The sequence below is a fragment of the Amblyomma maculatum genome, chromosome 1 (assembly GCF_055883805.1).
Source record: "Amblyomma maculatum isolate TAMU_Amacu chromosome 1, ASM5588380v1, whole genome shotgun sequence".
In the NCBI taxonomy this organism is placed as follows: Eukaryota; Metazoa; Arthropoda; class Arachnida; order Ixodida; family Ixodidae; genus Amblyomma; species Amblyomma maculatum.
The window spans coordinates 432,891,805-432,909,077 of NC_139344.1; the positions used below are offsets into that span (position 1 = coordinate 432,891,805).

A 17,273-nucleotide genomic window follows, 5' to 3' on the forward strand; every position below is an offset into this window, starting at 1 on the left:
CTTAGTAATGGTCGCTCTTTTTCTAGTTTCAGGTCGAGAAATGACAGTTTTTGTGAGAGAGTCTTGCTTCGCTCGATTTAGTTTGAATATTTAACTCTTGGTGTGTTTTTCCTGGTGTGCTAATATAAAAAGCTGCTTTTATGATGCGAAAAATTTTGTTGCAGTTGGCCTTTATCTTCAGCTGGTGCCAGCCTTCGTTACGCATTTCCCACTTTCCTGCTCGAATTCGGAACCTAATGCGATAATCTGGATAACGAATGGATCTGGAATGCGATAACGATAAAACCGACGTTTTACAATACTTTAGAAAACCATTTACTTGGCATAAACTTGGCAACAAACAGCTTCAGTTTGACCTTTGCGTTTTCCTAATGTGCAACGATCAATCAGACCGAACACACGAAATGTCTCACAGCATTAAACTTCCACTTGGCGAGGTGTGATGAATATTTGTTGCTAAGGCGATGAAATGCCCAACGCAGCTGCTCAAACAGATGGCACTGCATAGATAAGACACGACTGGTGTGTCTCTTTGAAACACGTCTCAGTAAAGCCGACACTTACGGTTGCGAGACATAACTCCCGGTTTGTCGGAAAAACAAGAGAGGAAAGAAATGTTCTTGTTTAGCCAAGGCTTATTATTATGTGCTGCTATAATGGGTAGAAGTGCCACTGAGAATTTGTCCGGCGGAGCGAGAAAGGTGAGAAGCGTTGAAGTCCGTCTCTTCTAAACAACTAAAAGCAATCGATTTCGCATTGAAGGGCCATGCTAAGACAATTCTCTAAATATGCTTCTTTTTATATTTGGATATGTGATATTTACTTAGTCAAGTTTCTGTGAAACTGTAGTTAGCGCATGCACTCTAAAGCGGTGAAATGAGTTCTAAATGGCATGCATATGTGCCATGGCCTTATGACGGTGCCCATATCCTCGTGGCGCGTTGCCCTCCCGACGGAAGCTTTTCTATGCGGATAAGGTGCTATAGGTACTGTTCACAGCCTTTCTTCTTTCGTCGCTGTAAATGATCCTATTTATCTTCAGGAAACATAATAATATTCCGACTCAGTGAATGAGGATAGCGTCTCAGCCGAGCCGATACATGATTGGGATAAATCACTTAAAAGTCCCAACAAGCCATAAAGTTTTTCACCACCCCCACAATGTGCAGAACTGATATCTCGAGATATTTCGGGGAGTAAAAGAAAGCGGGAGGTCTATCTGTCGTACTTAAATGGGCCACACGAGTGCATTCTTGGCACTTGGGCTTTAAATATGATGCCTATAAAATATGTTCACAATATATTATATTCTTGCGCAGAGTATCTCAAGGAATAAATGATGTACATTGTTGGATAGAAATAGAGGCTGGTGTCTGCTCCCTAGCGTCCGCATCATTTTCAAAATGATTGGGATAGATTACATTATAATAACCTTTGATATAAGAGCTGTTGCACTAAACAAAAACCCAAATCGATTTGTTCAGACGTTGAAGAAAATTTGTGATTATCACAGCTGGAATGACAACAGCGAACGCCGATTTAATGTCATTGCTTTCTTGATGCCCAATAACGCAAACTTTCAAAAGGGAGGGTAAACCAAGCATCTAAAAAAAACAACTTTTTACTTTGTCTATACAGCCGTCGGCAGTTGATTGTTGGTAGGTTTTATCACAACACAAAATTATATGTGCTCTTATTGAAGGTCATGATTACAACGATATCAGTATTAAAAGAATCTATTTTCAGGAGAATTACTCTTTACGTAAGAACTTAATCGCAAGTTCCCGCAGTTAGAAACTGCCGCCCGAGGTACAGTAGTATTCAGTAAGGGGTGTGTGCGACAACCGGATGTTGTGATGGTGTCGCTTAATACGTGTGTCGCATGGGTTGGATTATCCGTGTTTGTGGTAGCCGCAGTTCTCACTAACAGCGGGCGGTTTACACGGCGGACCCAACGGTGGTCAACCAGCTGAATACAACTGTCTCGAAGTGAACTCACTGAACGGTTCCCCTTGTAATCGCGAAATGGGGGCGTCTATGTACTTAAGGGGCCCGTCAGCGACCGAGAGTGAAAGGTGCACGAATTGAGCGGCTTCAGCATCACTGACCTGCCGTGTATATGATGTTTCTAGACCAACACGTACATAGGTAGTTTCTAGAGAGCCTTAATTGGCGGTTTTATACAGCCCTCAATTACGGGCAGGCAGCGTAGTAATGCGCAGGCATGGTTTGTGTCAGCTGTTGCTAAGCCGAACGTACATCGAAAAAGGAAAGAGGAATCTGACTTGAGCGGGTGAGCGGGGGGGGGGGGGGGGGAGTTGTACCATAGAATCTGGCAAGTATTATATATTCGTGGCACCCTAGTGTGCGAGCTAATCTTAGCAGTGCCATCCACATCCACAGCGGACATGGCGCTCTCCCGGCCGCTACTCTCTAGTCGTCGCTAGGTTTAATTTGCTTGGCATCGAAGCCACAAGCGGCTGGGACTTCAAATTGGCTACCGTGAAAGCTAATTGTTTACGCATGCCACTGCCTGAGTGGTAAACCTGTTCGCTGTACTAAAACAATATTTGACTGAATTCAGCGACTCCTAAGCAGTAAATCTGCCGTACAAGTTAACCGGATGAGCCATGCTACACCACAGCAGCTGCTATGAGGCTGTGAGCACGGGGAAACATTTTCTTATCATTTAAAAAAGCACAAACGAAGACAACACGAAAGGGATACCCGCTAGTTTTGTTAGTGCTGTTTTAGAACTCTCATAAAATTATTCCATGAAGGCGTTACCAACAAGCTAAAGTTACAGTGTCAAGTTATCCTACATACTGATTGATTTTTAGCATGCCGTAACCCTAAAGGTTAGCATTCGCGAAAACAACACAATTTAGCATTAGTTACTGAGAATGGCTTGTGTATCCATAGACGAAGAGTGTTAGCGCGAACGGTTGGAGGGAGATACGGCTGCAGATGTGGGGTGGATTTCATATGGCCCCTCAGCGCACTACAGCAGCGGTATCAGATGTTTTTCTAAATATTGTGTTCCAGTAAACAAATGTATTTCTAGAAACACTGTGCTCTGCTTCGACGGCACCAGTTTGTTTCATTCAAGAGGCAAATGGTTGCCTTAAGTGAGAATGGTCGCAGCCAGTGCGACAATGACGAGGAGGAGGAGAAAACATTTATTTATGATGATATGATTTAGGAAGGGAGGTGCGTTTCGTTGTGGAGCTGAGTGGCAGACCCTATTCCGGGATGCCATTGGCCGCCGCCGCTGCCCGAGCTCTCTGGATCAGGACACGCTGGGCCTCCAGGTCCGAGCTGGACAGGGCCGCCTCCCAGCCCTCCCTAATTGGCTGTTTTTGCGTTTAGTTTTGTATTTTGCTGACAGGCCCACACCATGTGGTATAAGTCAGCATACTGCCCGCAGAATTTGCACCTACCCGTGAATGTCGGGTCCATATGGTTTAGTATGGCTGTATTTAGAAAACACCTGGTTTGTAGCCGTCTAATGTGGCACATCTCAGATCAGTCGAGACCTTTGGCGGGTCCCGGGAGTGCCCTCCTGCAGAGGCGTAAGTAATTTGTAATGTCCGCATAAGTAATTCTTAATCATTTGCACTTGTAACTGCAACTACGGATTCAAATAATCGCTTCCCTTTTGACTAGGGTGTATAGTTTGTAGAATAGGCGTCTCTCCTGCACGCACGCCTATATAAATCCTGGTTTGAAATAAAAGGCATAATAACGAACGATTGAGATAAACAGGAGGTTGCACACCATAACGTTATAGCAGCACATTGCCATACAGCTCTTTCTGTACCTCGGCGGGTGCCCCTGTCATGGACGCCCTTAATTTGTTTATTGATTAGCACTTTTTGCTTCGCTATTGTTCGTCTAACTTTGGGGGAGTACCACGACTGAGAAGTTGAATTATTTAATTATGAAGATTTCAGAAAGTATCGATGCTCTACAGAGGTCTAAGAAAAGAAACATTTCCCATCGAGTTTGGTGATTTTTTTTAATATATTTAAGTATTATATTCTTTCGCTACCACTGCAAGTATGAGCACAAACAACGCAGCCGAACATACTCCACTCACTTGCCGAATTCCAGCATGTAGACAGCTGTCCGCCAAAAGACATGAGAAAGAGTCTTGTTTCTACAATGGCTGATTCTGTTATTGTAGTTAGAATGCTGCAACTGACATATGGTGCCATGGATTTAAACCCACGTCCGAGCTCTGACTCGGATTCTGAGTCTAGCACTAACTCTGAAATGGTGAAAAAATTCTAAAATAACGAACTTGAAGCAAGTAGAATCAACGGTTACTTGTATACAAGAAATCATCACGGTAATCAAGACGAAAATGAGCAGATTGAAGCAGTGTGCATAGAAAATAGCCGAATACAATTCTTCTTGTATGAATAAAACTAAGCAAGTGCTATGTTTAGCAGCCAACCTAAATTATCTGGAAAACAGGAGCCGACGCAATAACCTTCCCATTTATGGTGTAAAAAAGAAGATTCAAGGAAAGATGCCTTAGTACTTGAGGATAAAGTCATGCAAGATATTTTTAAATACATTCTCGCAATAGAAGTAGCCCCAATACATAGAATACGTCAAATCGGAAACTCCAACAGCGAACGCCTCCGTCCAATCATGTTAAGACGTTTTGATCTCTATGAAAAAGCTAAAAGGTTATGTCCATTTGTTTTAAATCTACTGGGTCAGGTATTTCTATAGGTGAGGACGTTTCAAAGAGAGTAAGAGAGATACAAGCAAACCTTTGAGCGTTCTGCAGCGGGAAAAAAAGCGAATGGAGTGAAAGTGTCACTTGGGGTCGACAATTTGAAAGTGGACGGGAAGTTGTAGATATAGAATCCACAACAACACTGCAGTACGGAGGCATCTCGCTTAAAGGCTTCGGCAATTGACAAAACGACAGACCGGCGTAAAAATTGACAAGGGGGCAAATAAAGCTCTTAGACATAACTCCCAATGGTCACACTTTTTTTAACAAACACAGCATTCCTAAAGGCATAATACTGTCTTATCAGCCACATATTCTGGTCATAACTGAAACGTAGTTACATACAGAAGTGCACGACTCGGGATAATCCCGCAATGGTCCTAAACTATTCGTAAGGACCCAGGCACAAGAAGTGGAGGAGTCGTGATGGCAATAAAAAACAATATTAAACTTTCTCGCTTGGATGGCATTGATGGCCATGAAAGGGTATGGTGCAATAGAGTATACGCGTGCAAACGCATACTCCTCGGAGGCGTGTATCGACCTTCCAGTGCTCCCGCTGACTATCTCAAAGTAATGCACGACTACCTCCTCCTCCTCCTCCTCCTCCTCCTCCTCCTCCTCCTCCTCCTCCTCCTCCTCCTCCTCCTCCTCCTCCTCCTCCTCCTCCTCCTCCTCCTCCTCCTCCTCATCATCATCATCATCATCATCATCAGCAGCAGCAGCAGCAGCAGCAGCAGCATCATCATCAGCATCATCCTGACTATACCCACTGCAGGGCGAAGGCCTCTCGCATATTTCTCTAACCCGGTTCTGTGCGAGCTGCATCCCCTTGATTACCTCATACAACGGGCCAATTCGAGATCCAAAATAATTAATACAGGAGTCTAACTTGCCAGGAATCAATTGGTTAGACTCGTCGCACTACAAAAAATATGCGAAAAGCCCAAATTTGAGTACCTTTAGTTTCTCATTATTTCAATTATACATTTGATATTCAAACTGCCGGTTCCAATGCTTTCTTACTCGGTCTCATGCATGCTTGTTAGAAATTCACTTGAAAACTGTTCAGCAAATGCTACTGACGGAAGTGTTAATCTAGACATGTCCATTTTATCTTTCAAATAACACTGTCAAACCATCTGTTACAATTGTTAAAGATTACAAACGGGCTTATAACATACAGCACTAGCTCACCTAGAAGCTTGTTACCCAGCATTTGAAGCAACCCACAAAGTTTGCGCTATGTGGTCCTATTTAAGCAAACTGTTCACTTCTGCGAAATACAATACATTCCTTTGAAGAAAAAACGCGTCAACCCACAATATCCGTGGATAAGGAGAGAAATTATCCATCGTAAAAGAAAGATTAAACTGCAGCGCAAGCGCTGCCCATCAAACGATCTTGATAGCCTTGTCAGTGCGCTCGAGGATAAAAGTCGCACCTCGAAAACGCATTTCTTCTCGGAGACGTCACCATCATTTATGAAGCATGACCACCGATCGTTTTGGCGCTACTTAGCAAGCGATGAATCCTCATTTTCTGAAATAAAAACATGCGGTGGAATCATAACTAATCCTGACAGTATTGCAACAAAATTAACGCGTTTTTTTTCAGTGTGGTTACTGGCTTTCGGTTTCAAGTGCTTGCACTGATTAATACTCCGTCACTCATCCCACGTCTGAAATAAACATCAGTGAAAATGGCATTTTCTGCCTGCTGCAAAATCTGGACATAGAAAATCTCCGAGGCCAGAAGACATCTCAAATAGTTTCCTAATTAGATATGCTTTATTGACTTCCAAATGCCTATTCAAAGTTTCACTCTGTCATTTGAAACCTTAAAAATCCCAGATGACTGGCGAAAGCCTATACAGTTTCAATTCACAAGGCGGTCCCAAAAATGAGCTAAACAGCTATATGCCGGTTTCTCCAACAAGCTGTACTTCTAAGATGCTTTTTTAAATCCAAGCCCCCGAAAACTTTATTGTAGTAAGTACAAGCCACAAAAAAAAAATTGCTTATAAATTATTCTCTGGATCGCAAAACTCGAAGAAAGCGGGAAGAGTACAAGGTCAAGGGAAATATCTCTCGCCATAAGGAGATAAGATGACAGAATTTAGGGCCTCGGTGGGGCCCATGTAGGCAAGTTGGATTGGGGCGCCAATCATAATATCTGCGTTGGTTCGGGATAGTACAGGTGGCTCCCATATATTCAGTACTTGAATTAAATAAGGTCTCATTTCTGCACTCAGAAAGAAGAGTCCCTTTTGGCGTAGTTCAAGACAGATCTAACAGAAATAAGTACTCTGTGTGTCCAAATCAGCACGAGCGCATACGGGGCAGCCCATACTACATCGCTCTTAGTCCCACGTAAGCAGTGGTGCTGCAAAATAATGGGCGGGCCCCCATACTGTCTTAATCTTTCCTTTATGTACTGCCAGAGATCGGTGTAGTACGAATGAGAGCTCTATACGGGCAAACCATCGTCAAACCCAAATGTGGCGGCCTACGCTATATCGATTTATGCCCGATATTGGCTGTAATGAGGCGGGAAGACGAGCAGCCCCCATACTTCCCCAGATTGGTCCCTAGACATAGTATTTGAAGGCACGTGCAAGAGTGCGCTCAATGCGAAAATGTCTACCAGGCCAATTGGAGCTGTCCACACAAAACCGCTGCATGTCCCATACTGGTCATAATAGACACTTGCATGTCCTCGTGTTTCTTAAATCATAAGTAGAGACCGGATAGTTGGCAAACGCCTATTTTTTCTGCGCATCGTAGGCGCACCATTTTACCATATCACCAAGAACATTGTTTTGAGAATGTTTTAATTACTAGTGTTCGAGCGCCTATAATTGCTAATCTCTAGATTTAGTGCCTATAAAAGCCTGGCGAGCTAAACTCTTCTTCAGCACTCGTCTCGTGTTCCTTTGCTGTCGTGTTCGTCTGTCGCGCTGTTTTTCCATCCAATATGTTCCACCAACTCCCTCGTTTGGCTATACTATAAAAGCCTATTTCCGACGTTCATGCCTAAACATGGCGATAATTTGGCTAAAGCACCCCTGAAACACCATGCAAAACACGTGAGCTGAAAACGCCGTAAGAACTGTTTCCCCGTTATTGATATTTTCTTATATCACAGTAAATTGGATAAAGCACACACGGGAGCTAAAGCCGACGCAGAGCCGGAAGATGCGAGTTCTGAATATACACACGATGGCTCCGAATAACAACAAAGAGAGAACGTCGCCACGAGCCGTAAAAGAGGGAAGTCGAGCTGCACATCTTTCCGACCGACATAATGAAATCTTCAACTCGTAGTGCAATGCGATTTGGAATAGTAGTCATTCATGAAACTCACACCAGCTCACCTGGTATCCGGTGGTATGAGAGATACACGCAATAAAATAAAAATCATTCCTCACTTTGGTACAAAAGGCTCTCGAAGCACGACACAACCATGTGAGCAGCCTTATCGAGCACACCATTGTTGCTAAATTCCCAAGAGGGAGACTAAGAAGGCAAGTAGGTCTTTCTCACAGTTCTCAAAAAGGTGCCCCGGCAGAATTCCATGCCCTAACGTGGGCAGTTGACTGATGCTACCAAGGACAATATGGGATCGTGGTTGGAGTCCCAAACACCCACCACACTGCCTGGAGATTCATACCTACAAAAGGAGGGTCAAGTGCACGATCTATGTAGCATATAACCATGTGGAATTGCTGTACACATAACTAGAACTGGCTTGTGGTTGAGAGACACTTGCGACTTGAAGCTCATTAGGGGCACCGAACAATTGGCATATATCAGCCTCCAAGAGACCCTTGGTAGTAATAACCTCTAAATAGAAACCCAAATTTCCCATTTAGATCAACACTAATTGCACGCCGGACGCTCGCCTTACGAGCTGGAACACATTCGAGGCGACGCCGCCTACTATCGACTGCTTACCGAGCCGCAAATGTCACAAAAAAATAAAATCCACCTTTCAAAAAAACACAAGCTGCGGACGCCCTCCTCCTCCATCTTTGGGGCGCTGGGCGAGGACCCTTTCGATTATGTAAAAGGCTGGAAGAAACAGGACACTAAAAATCGGATTGTCGAAATCGCCAAACTGAGCAAGTTATAGGGCGAACACATTGGAAGACACAGTTCGAACTTATTTTGCGAGGCTTTTAAGGAATTCTGAGCACGCGCAAAACAAGAAATATTCTCAAACCTCTCAACGGCTCCACGGAGGTGTAATCAAAATCCGACAAAAACTTGGCTCGAAATAACATGCCCAGAATGAACAAAGTAAGAAATTCTTAATGAGGTGATGCAGCAATTCATCAATGGCCTTCTGATACCTCCATGCTACATTACGCGCCCAACATTAGAAGGGAGCCGAGAAGAGGCTCCAGACAGAAATTTTATGAAACCAGTACTACTGGCGACCCTGGAGCAACTCACTCAGAATACCGCCCATGGCAAGGGTCGACTAAGCAAATGATTAAGAAGGGTTCAATGCTGCTCAACCGAAACTGAAGCGAAAGCATTAGCTGCCGGGAACCGAGCGTTCTTCTTCTTCTTTTCCTACTCCTTCTTTTTCTTTTCCTTCTTCATTTTCTTCTTCTTCTTCTCCGTCTTCTTCGTTCTACTTACTCTTTTTTCTTCTTCTTTTATAGTTCAAACACGGACATGGCACGCAGAGACGAGCGGTTAGACCTGGCGTAGTATTGCTTTCGCAATAAAAAACAAAAGTAACTTTGCCCAAGAGACAACGATATGCCTCCTTTAGCAAATTAACAATAACTGAGGTGATCATCCTGAGGTGATCAAGATTTCCAAGAACAACAAACCAAGGCTATGAAACATGGGACCTACACCCTTCACCTCATGAACAGAGATGCAATATCAGCACAAGGTCCTTCCTCATAGAGCACTTTCAATATCCAGAAAAATACTCAATATGCTCCATATACTCAATATTTTCAATACCACCGCGACAAATACAGTAAGGCTGTCAATCTTGCAACAAATATCAAAGGGGTGTAGGACAATGTCTTATATGCCGCAATTCTTCCTAACGCGCAGGTTGGAAATTGCTGGTAGCGACTACAATATTCCTTCCTAACATCGTAAGCCCGGTGAAACCAAAAATGGACGAATTATGCGTTGCGGAGTCCACTCCGAAATGGTGAATTATATCACCCCTCTTGATAAATATTGCGAAGCTGATACTCCCGAAAGTTATCGATAAAATAAATAGCATGCCTTAATTGTCGGCGATAGAAAAATTTGCATTCGCGCCACCTGCCCAAGAGAGCAACAACACGTCCTCCACGAAGCTGTCCCTTGCACGAACTGCTACTTGAAAGATTACGGAATGATTTGCATCCAGGAAAATATTCACTCCTGCTTCTCAAATTGCGAATTCGAGGAAGCGCGTATAGATGAAATACCTCATCTAGAAAACATTCTTGATGGAACACTTATCCATCAAATCGACGCTCTTCATTCATGGCTTAAACATCCAGAAGGACGGCTCGGGCTCCATAACGTTCCCCGAAATATCTGGCTACTGTTACTCAGGTGGCACACCTGGTAGGCAGCTTGTTTGCAAAAAACACAGTATAAAAGCCAGACAGCTTACACGTCATCCAGGCGGTAATCATAAGCAGCTTATTATATAAACAACATATTTAGTTCTAAAGAAAGCCAAAGTCGAAAACGGCCGCACTTTCAATCGCCAAGTCACCAAAATTATCTAAGGAGCATTTACTCGCGGTTTCCGCTTTCGGCTTCACAACACGAGGGAGGAGCTTACCAAGGCCCACGATGTCAGCTAATTGAAACGCTCAAAAATTTAATGAAACATCATGTGCAACTGTCAAGAAAATTGGATACAGAGGATACATGTATTCAAAATCCAAGCAGCACAATTGGAACAAAATAAGCTAATATATCACCGCCTCCCCCTATCCTAAATATATGCATCCTACCTGCAACTGCGACTGTCGCCAAAGCTTGAGTTGGCGCCCTTAGAAAATAGACATACTATTGCTGAAAGATAAATGAGAAGAGAACCGGACTCATCTAGCGTCAAAGATTCCATATTTACAGACAGGACCCCTGAAACTAAGTCAAACAGATGACACTGACGCCGCATAAGAGGGAAGAACTACCTTAGCTCTCTCCACCTTTAAGAAACATGCTATATTCCTCACTGATTCACAGTGTAAATGCAGCAATTACCAAAGCGGAAGAATGTCCGGCACAGAAACTGAAATCCCTCGTCGTACCGCAGCACGCCACCTCGATCATATGGACTCCAGGACATATGCACGTAGAAGGAACCGAAGCCGCAAATACCTCTGTCCGGGGATATGCTAAACAGGGATCATAGCCACTGTTATAACTGAGAACCCAAGAGTTCCATCCTTACTGACATTCATAATTTAATATTAGAGTCAGGAAACTCTCCCGAAAAAATGAAAATAGGCCGAGTATCTGTACTCTTCAATGGTGGTCACGTAAACATGGCCATAAATTATCATTCAATATCTGTTCTTCCAGTGTTTTCTAAGAGAATTGGAAAAAAATTATTTGTAGACACATAAGATTTCCGACAAAAAAAAAAACGTTATCATAACTGCATAATAGGAGTTTATAAAAGGTAAGTCGCAGATTCCGCTTTGTTTGCACTAAGGAAAATAGCTCACTGAATATTGAAAAAGACATGCTTACTGCTGCTGTTTTTGCGGATTTCAGCAAGCCATTCGTTTGACTTCATCACGACGACCTTCTTATTAGCCTGCAGTATCATGATATTCTTGGAAATTGTTTATCTCTGCTTGAATCTTATCTGAGGCCTAGGACTAAGTGTGTTTCTATAAATGGGTACATGTCTTCTAGCCTACCAATTACACACGGCCTCCCGCAAGGCAGCATTTAAGGCAGCTGTTATTCAACACATACATCAATGATATTGTAAACAGATACATCGACACAATTATCATATATGGTGACGATAGCACTATACATTTATTTGGGACGAATAGCGACAGACTTATAAAGGAGTGCAATGAAATCATCGAAGAACTTTCCACTTAGTCACAAAAAATGCCATTAAGGCAAATCCTAATAAGGAAAAGGTAAATATATTACGCGCTCTATATGAACCTGCTAAATAAGAAGCCATATTAGTTTTGAACTTCACAATCTAGAAGTCGTTAATGAGCATAAAATTCTTCGTGCTTATTTTTCGTCAACCGTAAGCTGGGATACACACACTAACTACATTGCGGAAGAACGTTCATCCGTAGCAGGCATTGTATCGCGTTTTCAGAGGCTGCTCCCAGTAAAGGCTTATCATGAGATGTATCCCGCCTCCTTCATTTCGTATTTAAACTATTGTTCTTTGGTTTGGGGCACCACAACGCAGACCAACCTCACAAAGCTCCGTGGTTTATAAAAACAGATAATCCGCTGTATTGCAAATATTGCCCAAATGTTAACTACAAAGCATGCTTTCCATTCCTTAAATATCGTTCAAATAGACAACCTAAAAATATATTGATTACTTTAAGCAGCCTTTATTCCATCTACGTAGAATAAAGAATTTTTATCTATAGTCGCTCTTACCCATTTAGCTTCTAATCTGCACACAACAATGCCCAGATGCTTCGGAAATCCCACATTTCCACATGAATTGCAAACGCAAATTAGTAGCTCGCACCTGCCATTAATGCTTAATATGTATAAAGACAAAAGCAACCTAACTCCAAATCAACTGCGTCAGTACTTTGTGAAATTATGAACCATATTGTTTGCTTGCTCGTAATCCTATATTGCAGCAATGTGGTAACAATATTACTTTCTTTACTGAATATTCATTTCATGTCTTATTGTTTCATATTGAATTCTATCTTTATTTTGTCCCAAATGACATTCTCTTTTATCGGGTTCTTGCTTTTAAGAGGGCTGTTCTCCTGAATTTTAGTGTTTCATATTACCTTTCACGCAGCCGTATGGGTCGTGCAGGAAAAGTCACGTGCATGATTGCGGCAAATGGTCATTAGCAGGAGACATGGCAGGCTCAGATTGGCGCGGTGCTTGTATTAGAAAAATTATATATTAAGGCCAAAATTACAGCACCAGTTATCTCTGGGTTTTCGTTCGAAATGGGAATGTTAGGTGGGATACTGTCCACTGGCTGCCTTGAATCCGTAACGATACGACGCTACAAGGCGCAGCAATAAAGCTCCTGAGGCTTGTTTCAATTGAGGCTTTATAAATGTCAGGTGTTCTTTCAGGTGAGTGCTAGCTTCGAAAACGCTGGAAGTACTTATCTACAAACATTTTAATACTGATTACTTACTGGAATGAAATTCTGACGTCAGCATAATGCTAAAATATTAGGGCAAGGCAGAAATGTAGAAAAGGTTGAATCCTACGTGTACCACCCGCCAATAGCACAAGGGCACAATGGTTTTGAGGGAACAAATTTGAGTTGTTTAATGTGCAGTACAAATCAATGCAACAGGTAGACATGGGCTAGCACATACTGTAAAGGTGAAGCTATTCAAGCTAAAGCAATTAAGGGGGGACTTATAGAGAAGGTTGCCAGCGGATCATGGCTGAATTGATGAAAGTAGCAAGTTTAATGAGGAGGTTGTAGAATTGATATAAATGTGGCTTGGCTGACTTCCGTTGTGCGATGCATGCGCGACGGATTCGTAACCGTTGGCTTTGCGGAAAAAGACGTCTGGTTCTGTGCTCAAACGTGAATTTTAAAAACGTTTGTGGCAATCGAACCAGGAAAGTGAGTGCTTTTCTGTTCGTGAGTTCATCATAGCCCTGAAGAGATATACCTAGCACTCGAATGGCGCATGCCAGCGCCGTTGCCGGCTTCCCGGCGATGGTGCGGTGTGGCTTGCCCACCGTCAAGTGAGCTCCGTTCAAGCACTTAGCAGTGAGAACATAATCTGACATCTCGAAAATAACTCAAAGGCACAGGTACGCGACGACTCTAACAAGGCTCAACCTCTTTTACCGCAGGAATGCATTTAATGGCTACATTTTCGGCTCGTTGTCCGTCCTAGTTCCGTACACCAAGATGGATCGTCATCACCGTGTCGACCAGTCTATCCAAACATTTTTAGAAAATTTGTGCGTTAATTCAAAATAATGTCAGGTGATTAAGTACTAAACGTGAATGTCGTTTCCTGATTTCCTACATTGAATAATGCATTGCAAAGATATAAGATTGTTATTCTTAGAAAAATGATACCGTAGTCGAGGCTAGACAAGTGGCGCACAAGGCACAGTTTATGTGCGCCGCAGTTTTGCTTGAATGGCGCTAATCATACCAGATGATACCAGTTGTCTGAAAATTAGTCCTATACTTGTGCTGTGAAGAAGAAGATGAGCACTTTTTGCTTGACGCTGACGAAGAGGAAGCAGTCTGTGGAATTGTGATCAGCCAGGTCATCGTACGCTTCCTCGCCGATGGTTAGGATAGGATAGGATTGTGATAACAGTCACAGAATGCATATCCAACGTTCTGGCAGCTCACATTTCTCACACTGTGCAAGCTGCTATGGTCTCTCCTAGGGCACCTGGGCATTCACTATCAATGCAGCACTCATTAGGTGCAATGTCTTGCGCGCAAAATGAGTCTCTTTCCGCATCAACTATGCAAAATTCCGACAAGTCAAACGAGGCTCATGATGCAGATATGGGAGAGACAGATACGCGAATTCTAAAACGCAGTGGATCTCCGTTGTCAAACCCTTTATCACCGCGCCCACAGGCAAAATAAAAAGCAACAGCTAGGCTCTAAACCAAATGAAAACATTTTGGGGCAGGCTGTTGCTGCTGCCCGTACTACACAACCATAAGAACGTTAAAAGTTCTTCAGTGGAACTGTAGATCTCTTCTTTCAGCTACTACAGATTTAGTTTATCTTTCTTGAAAGCAGAATTCAGTCATAATTGCTTTGCAAGAAACTTGGCTTACAACTGAAAAACATTTTCACTTACAAAATTATCGATCATTCCGACAAGATCGGCAGTCAAGAGGTGGTGGGTTTCTTCATAATTTTGTCATAGGGCTAAGATTTCTTTTCAATATTCTACTTTAGATTTTGAAATTCCAGGGTTCAGTCCGTTTACATAAGCGAATGTTTATTTCCCTCGTGGTGTTCAGGACACCAGATCTCTAGGCCACCTACTAGTTAATTGGGAAAATTCGGTTATTTTGGCTGGAGATTTTATTTCGCACCATGTTTCGTGGGGTTACAAGACGGATCCCTGCGACAAGCGTCTGTGGGATTGACTTTCAGACAATAACCTTAACTGCGTGAATTCTGGTTAACCAACTTTTTTCCGTGCTCACAGTCAATCTGTGATAGATTTAACTTTTTCCAGCACAAGTGTTTCTATACTAAATTGGTCGACAGTTGATGGTGGCACCTCTAGCGACCATATACCTATTGTTTTTGAAGCTAACTGCCGCTGAACTTCGCCGACATCTCAGTTGAGACCATACGTCAACTTTAACCAGTTTCACTCATTTTTGATTTCGCCTCTTGAGTCTGTGGTTGAGGCTACAGAAGAGTTAAAATCGCAAACATTATGCCAGGCTTTTGCATCATGTCGTAAGAAGTGTGAATTCTTAGTACGTGCATCTAAAGGCAATACATCGACAAAATGGTGGAATGCAGACTGTTCGCGTGTTTATAGAAGAAGAAAGGCTGCATGAAAGAAGCTCCTTCACAACCAGTGCCGCAAAAATTGGTATGATTGTAAATTTTTTGCAGCTACATTTAAACGGAAAGTCGCACAAGCGAAAGATAATTATGATACCGAGCATTTCAATTACCTTTCACAATCTAATAACCGACGTGCACTTTTCAGGTTTTTAAAATCACGGAAAAAGATTCCTGTCTCAGGAAATTTACCCTCTTGTGTATCGACTCCTAAAGAAGCTCTTAAAACAGAGAAAACATCGCTAAAGGTTTAGAAAAGCGTTTTTTGTCAACACTTCCCAAATCTCCGATTTTGTGGGCCCAGAATATACGGTTAAGGATGTCCCTAAAATTACATTTTCTCAGCTTTCTTCGATTGTAATTACATTGCCAGCTGCTGCGCCTGGCCCTGATGGAGTAACGTCAAAAATGTCAAAGATCCCAGGTAGCACAAAGTGGGCTACGAAGGGTGGGCCCCGGCGGGCTCGGTTTAGGCAATGCAGGACAGCCCCGGTGGGCTCAATGTGGGTGCTGCAAGAGGGGCCGACGTAGGCCCGAAGGGGGCTGCCGACAAAGCCCCAATGGGCCCCACTAGGGGCCGATGCAGGCAGCCCTTGCGGGGCTGCCCACATTTTTCCGGCATTGTTAAAATGGCACAACCCGCCAACTCCCCGAGATGGTCCTACTTTGGACCGATTTGGGCAGCCGCTTTGGAAGAACATTTTTTTTTAATTTCATTTAGCCCCTCAGATAATGACATAGGACCAATGCGGGTTCTATAGCGATAGCCGCACTTGGGCTTGCCCACATTATTCTCATAGGGGTCCGACGCAGGAAATTGACGGAAAGCCCTAGTCCCAGTTTTCTCAATCAATATTTGTACACATAATTAAGTAATTATTTTATACATGTCTGCACTTTCTAAACAGCCACAATATTAAATTTTATAATAATTCATAACATTCATCTAGCCAAAATGACTTCATGTACATCTTGTTCAGGCTATGGAGATGTGTGTTCTGAACAGTAATATTGTGCTGGGAGTTGCAGGCTGTCCAAAGCAACCACATAAGAGGCAACAGTCAGCAATCAGTTTGTTTTAGTATTTGTAGCGCAATTTGTATGAGTGCGAGAACTAAAGGCGTGTACATTTCTAATCGACTAAACATGGCAACAACTGTTATACAAATCATCTATAATAGTAACTTAGGGCAACATCTAATGCAAATAAAGGTTGGAAACTGATTACGCAATTGCACGCACGCCTTCTAGCCCCATTACGGCCGATGTGGGACCTACACCGGTTTTGTGTGGGCAGCCCCAAGTGGGCTGGGTGTTGGTTTTGAACCTACAGCCCACTTGCTGTTGCACGGGCCTTCAAATTCCCCACTAGGGACCAATTTTAGTATCATGCGGGCCCTTCCGCCTTCCAGCCCCATTACGGCCCATGTGGGATATAAAGCAGTTTTATGTAGGCAGCCGCAATTGGGCTGGACGTTGTTTTTGAACCTAGAGCCTACCTGCTGTTGCACGGGCCTTCAAAGTCCGCAGAAAGGAGCGATATCGGTACCATGCGGGCACGCCCGCCTTCCAGCCCTATTACAGCCTATGTGGGACCTAAAGCGGTTAAGCTAAGGCTGCCTCATTTGGGCTTCACGAGGGCTTGCCCAAATTGAGCCCTTATTCATATTTCACCTGCCCTCAAGTAACCTACAAGGCACCGATTGGGGCAGCATGTGGGTATGTCCGTTTTCTTGTCCCACTACGGCCGATGTTGGTCCGACAA

The 17,273-nt window shown here is 43.2% G+C and overlaps 1 protein-coding gene across 1 annotated transcript in view; it reads left to right on the plus strand.

The window, feature by feature from the left end:
- Window positions 1–494: 494 nt before the first annotated feature.
- Window positions 495–17,273, plus strand: part of LOC146209416 (uncharacterized) — a 54,569-nt gene continuing 37,790 nt past the window's right edge. Inside the window, exon 1 of the mRNA XM_084587406.1 lies at window positions 495–701. Coding sequence (XP_084443532.1) covers window positions 615–701 — 87 coding nt within the window. The 5' untranslated portion in view covers window positions 495–614. The remainder of the gene's footprint in view (window positions 702–17,273) is intronic.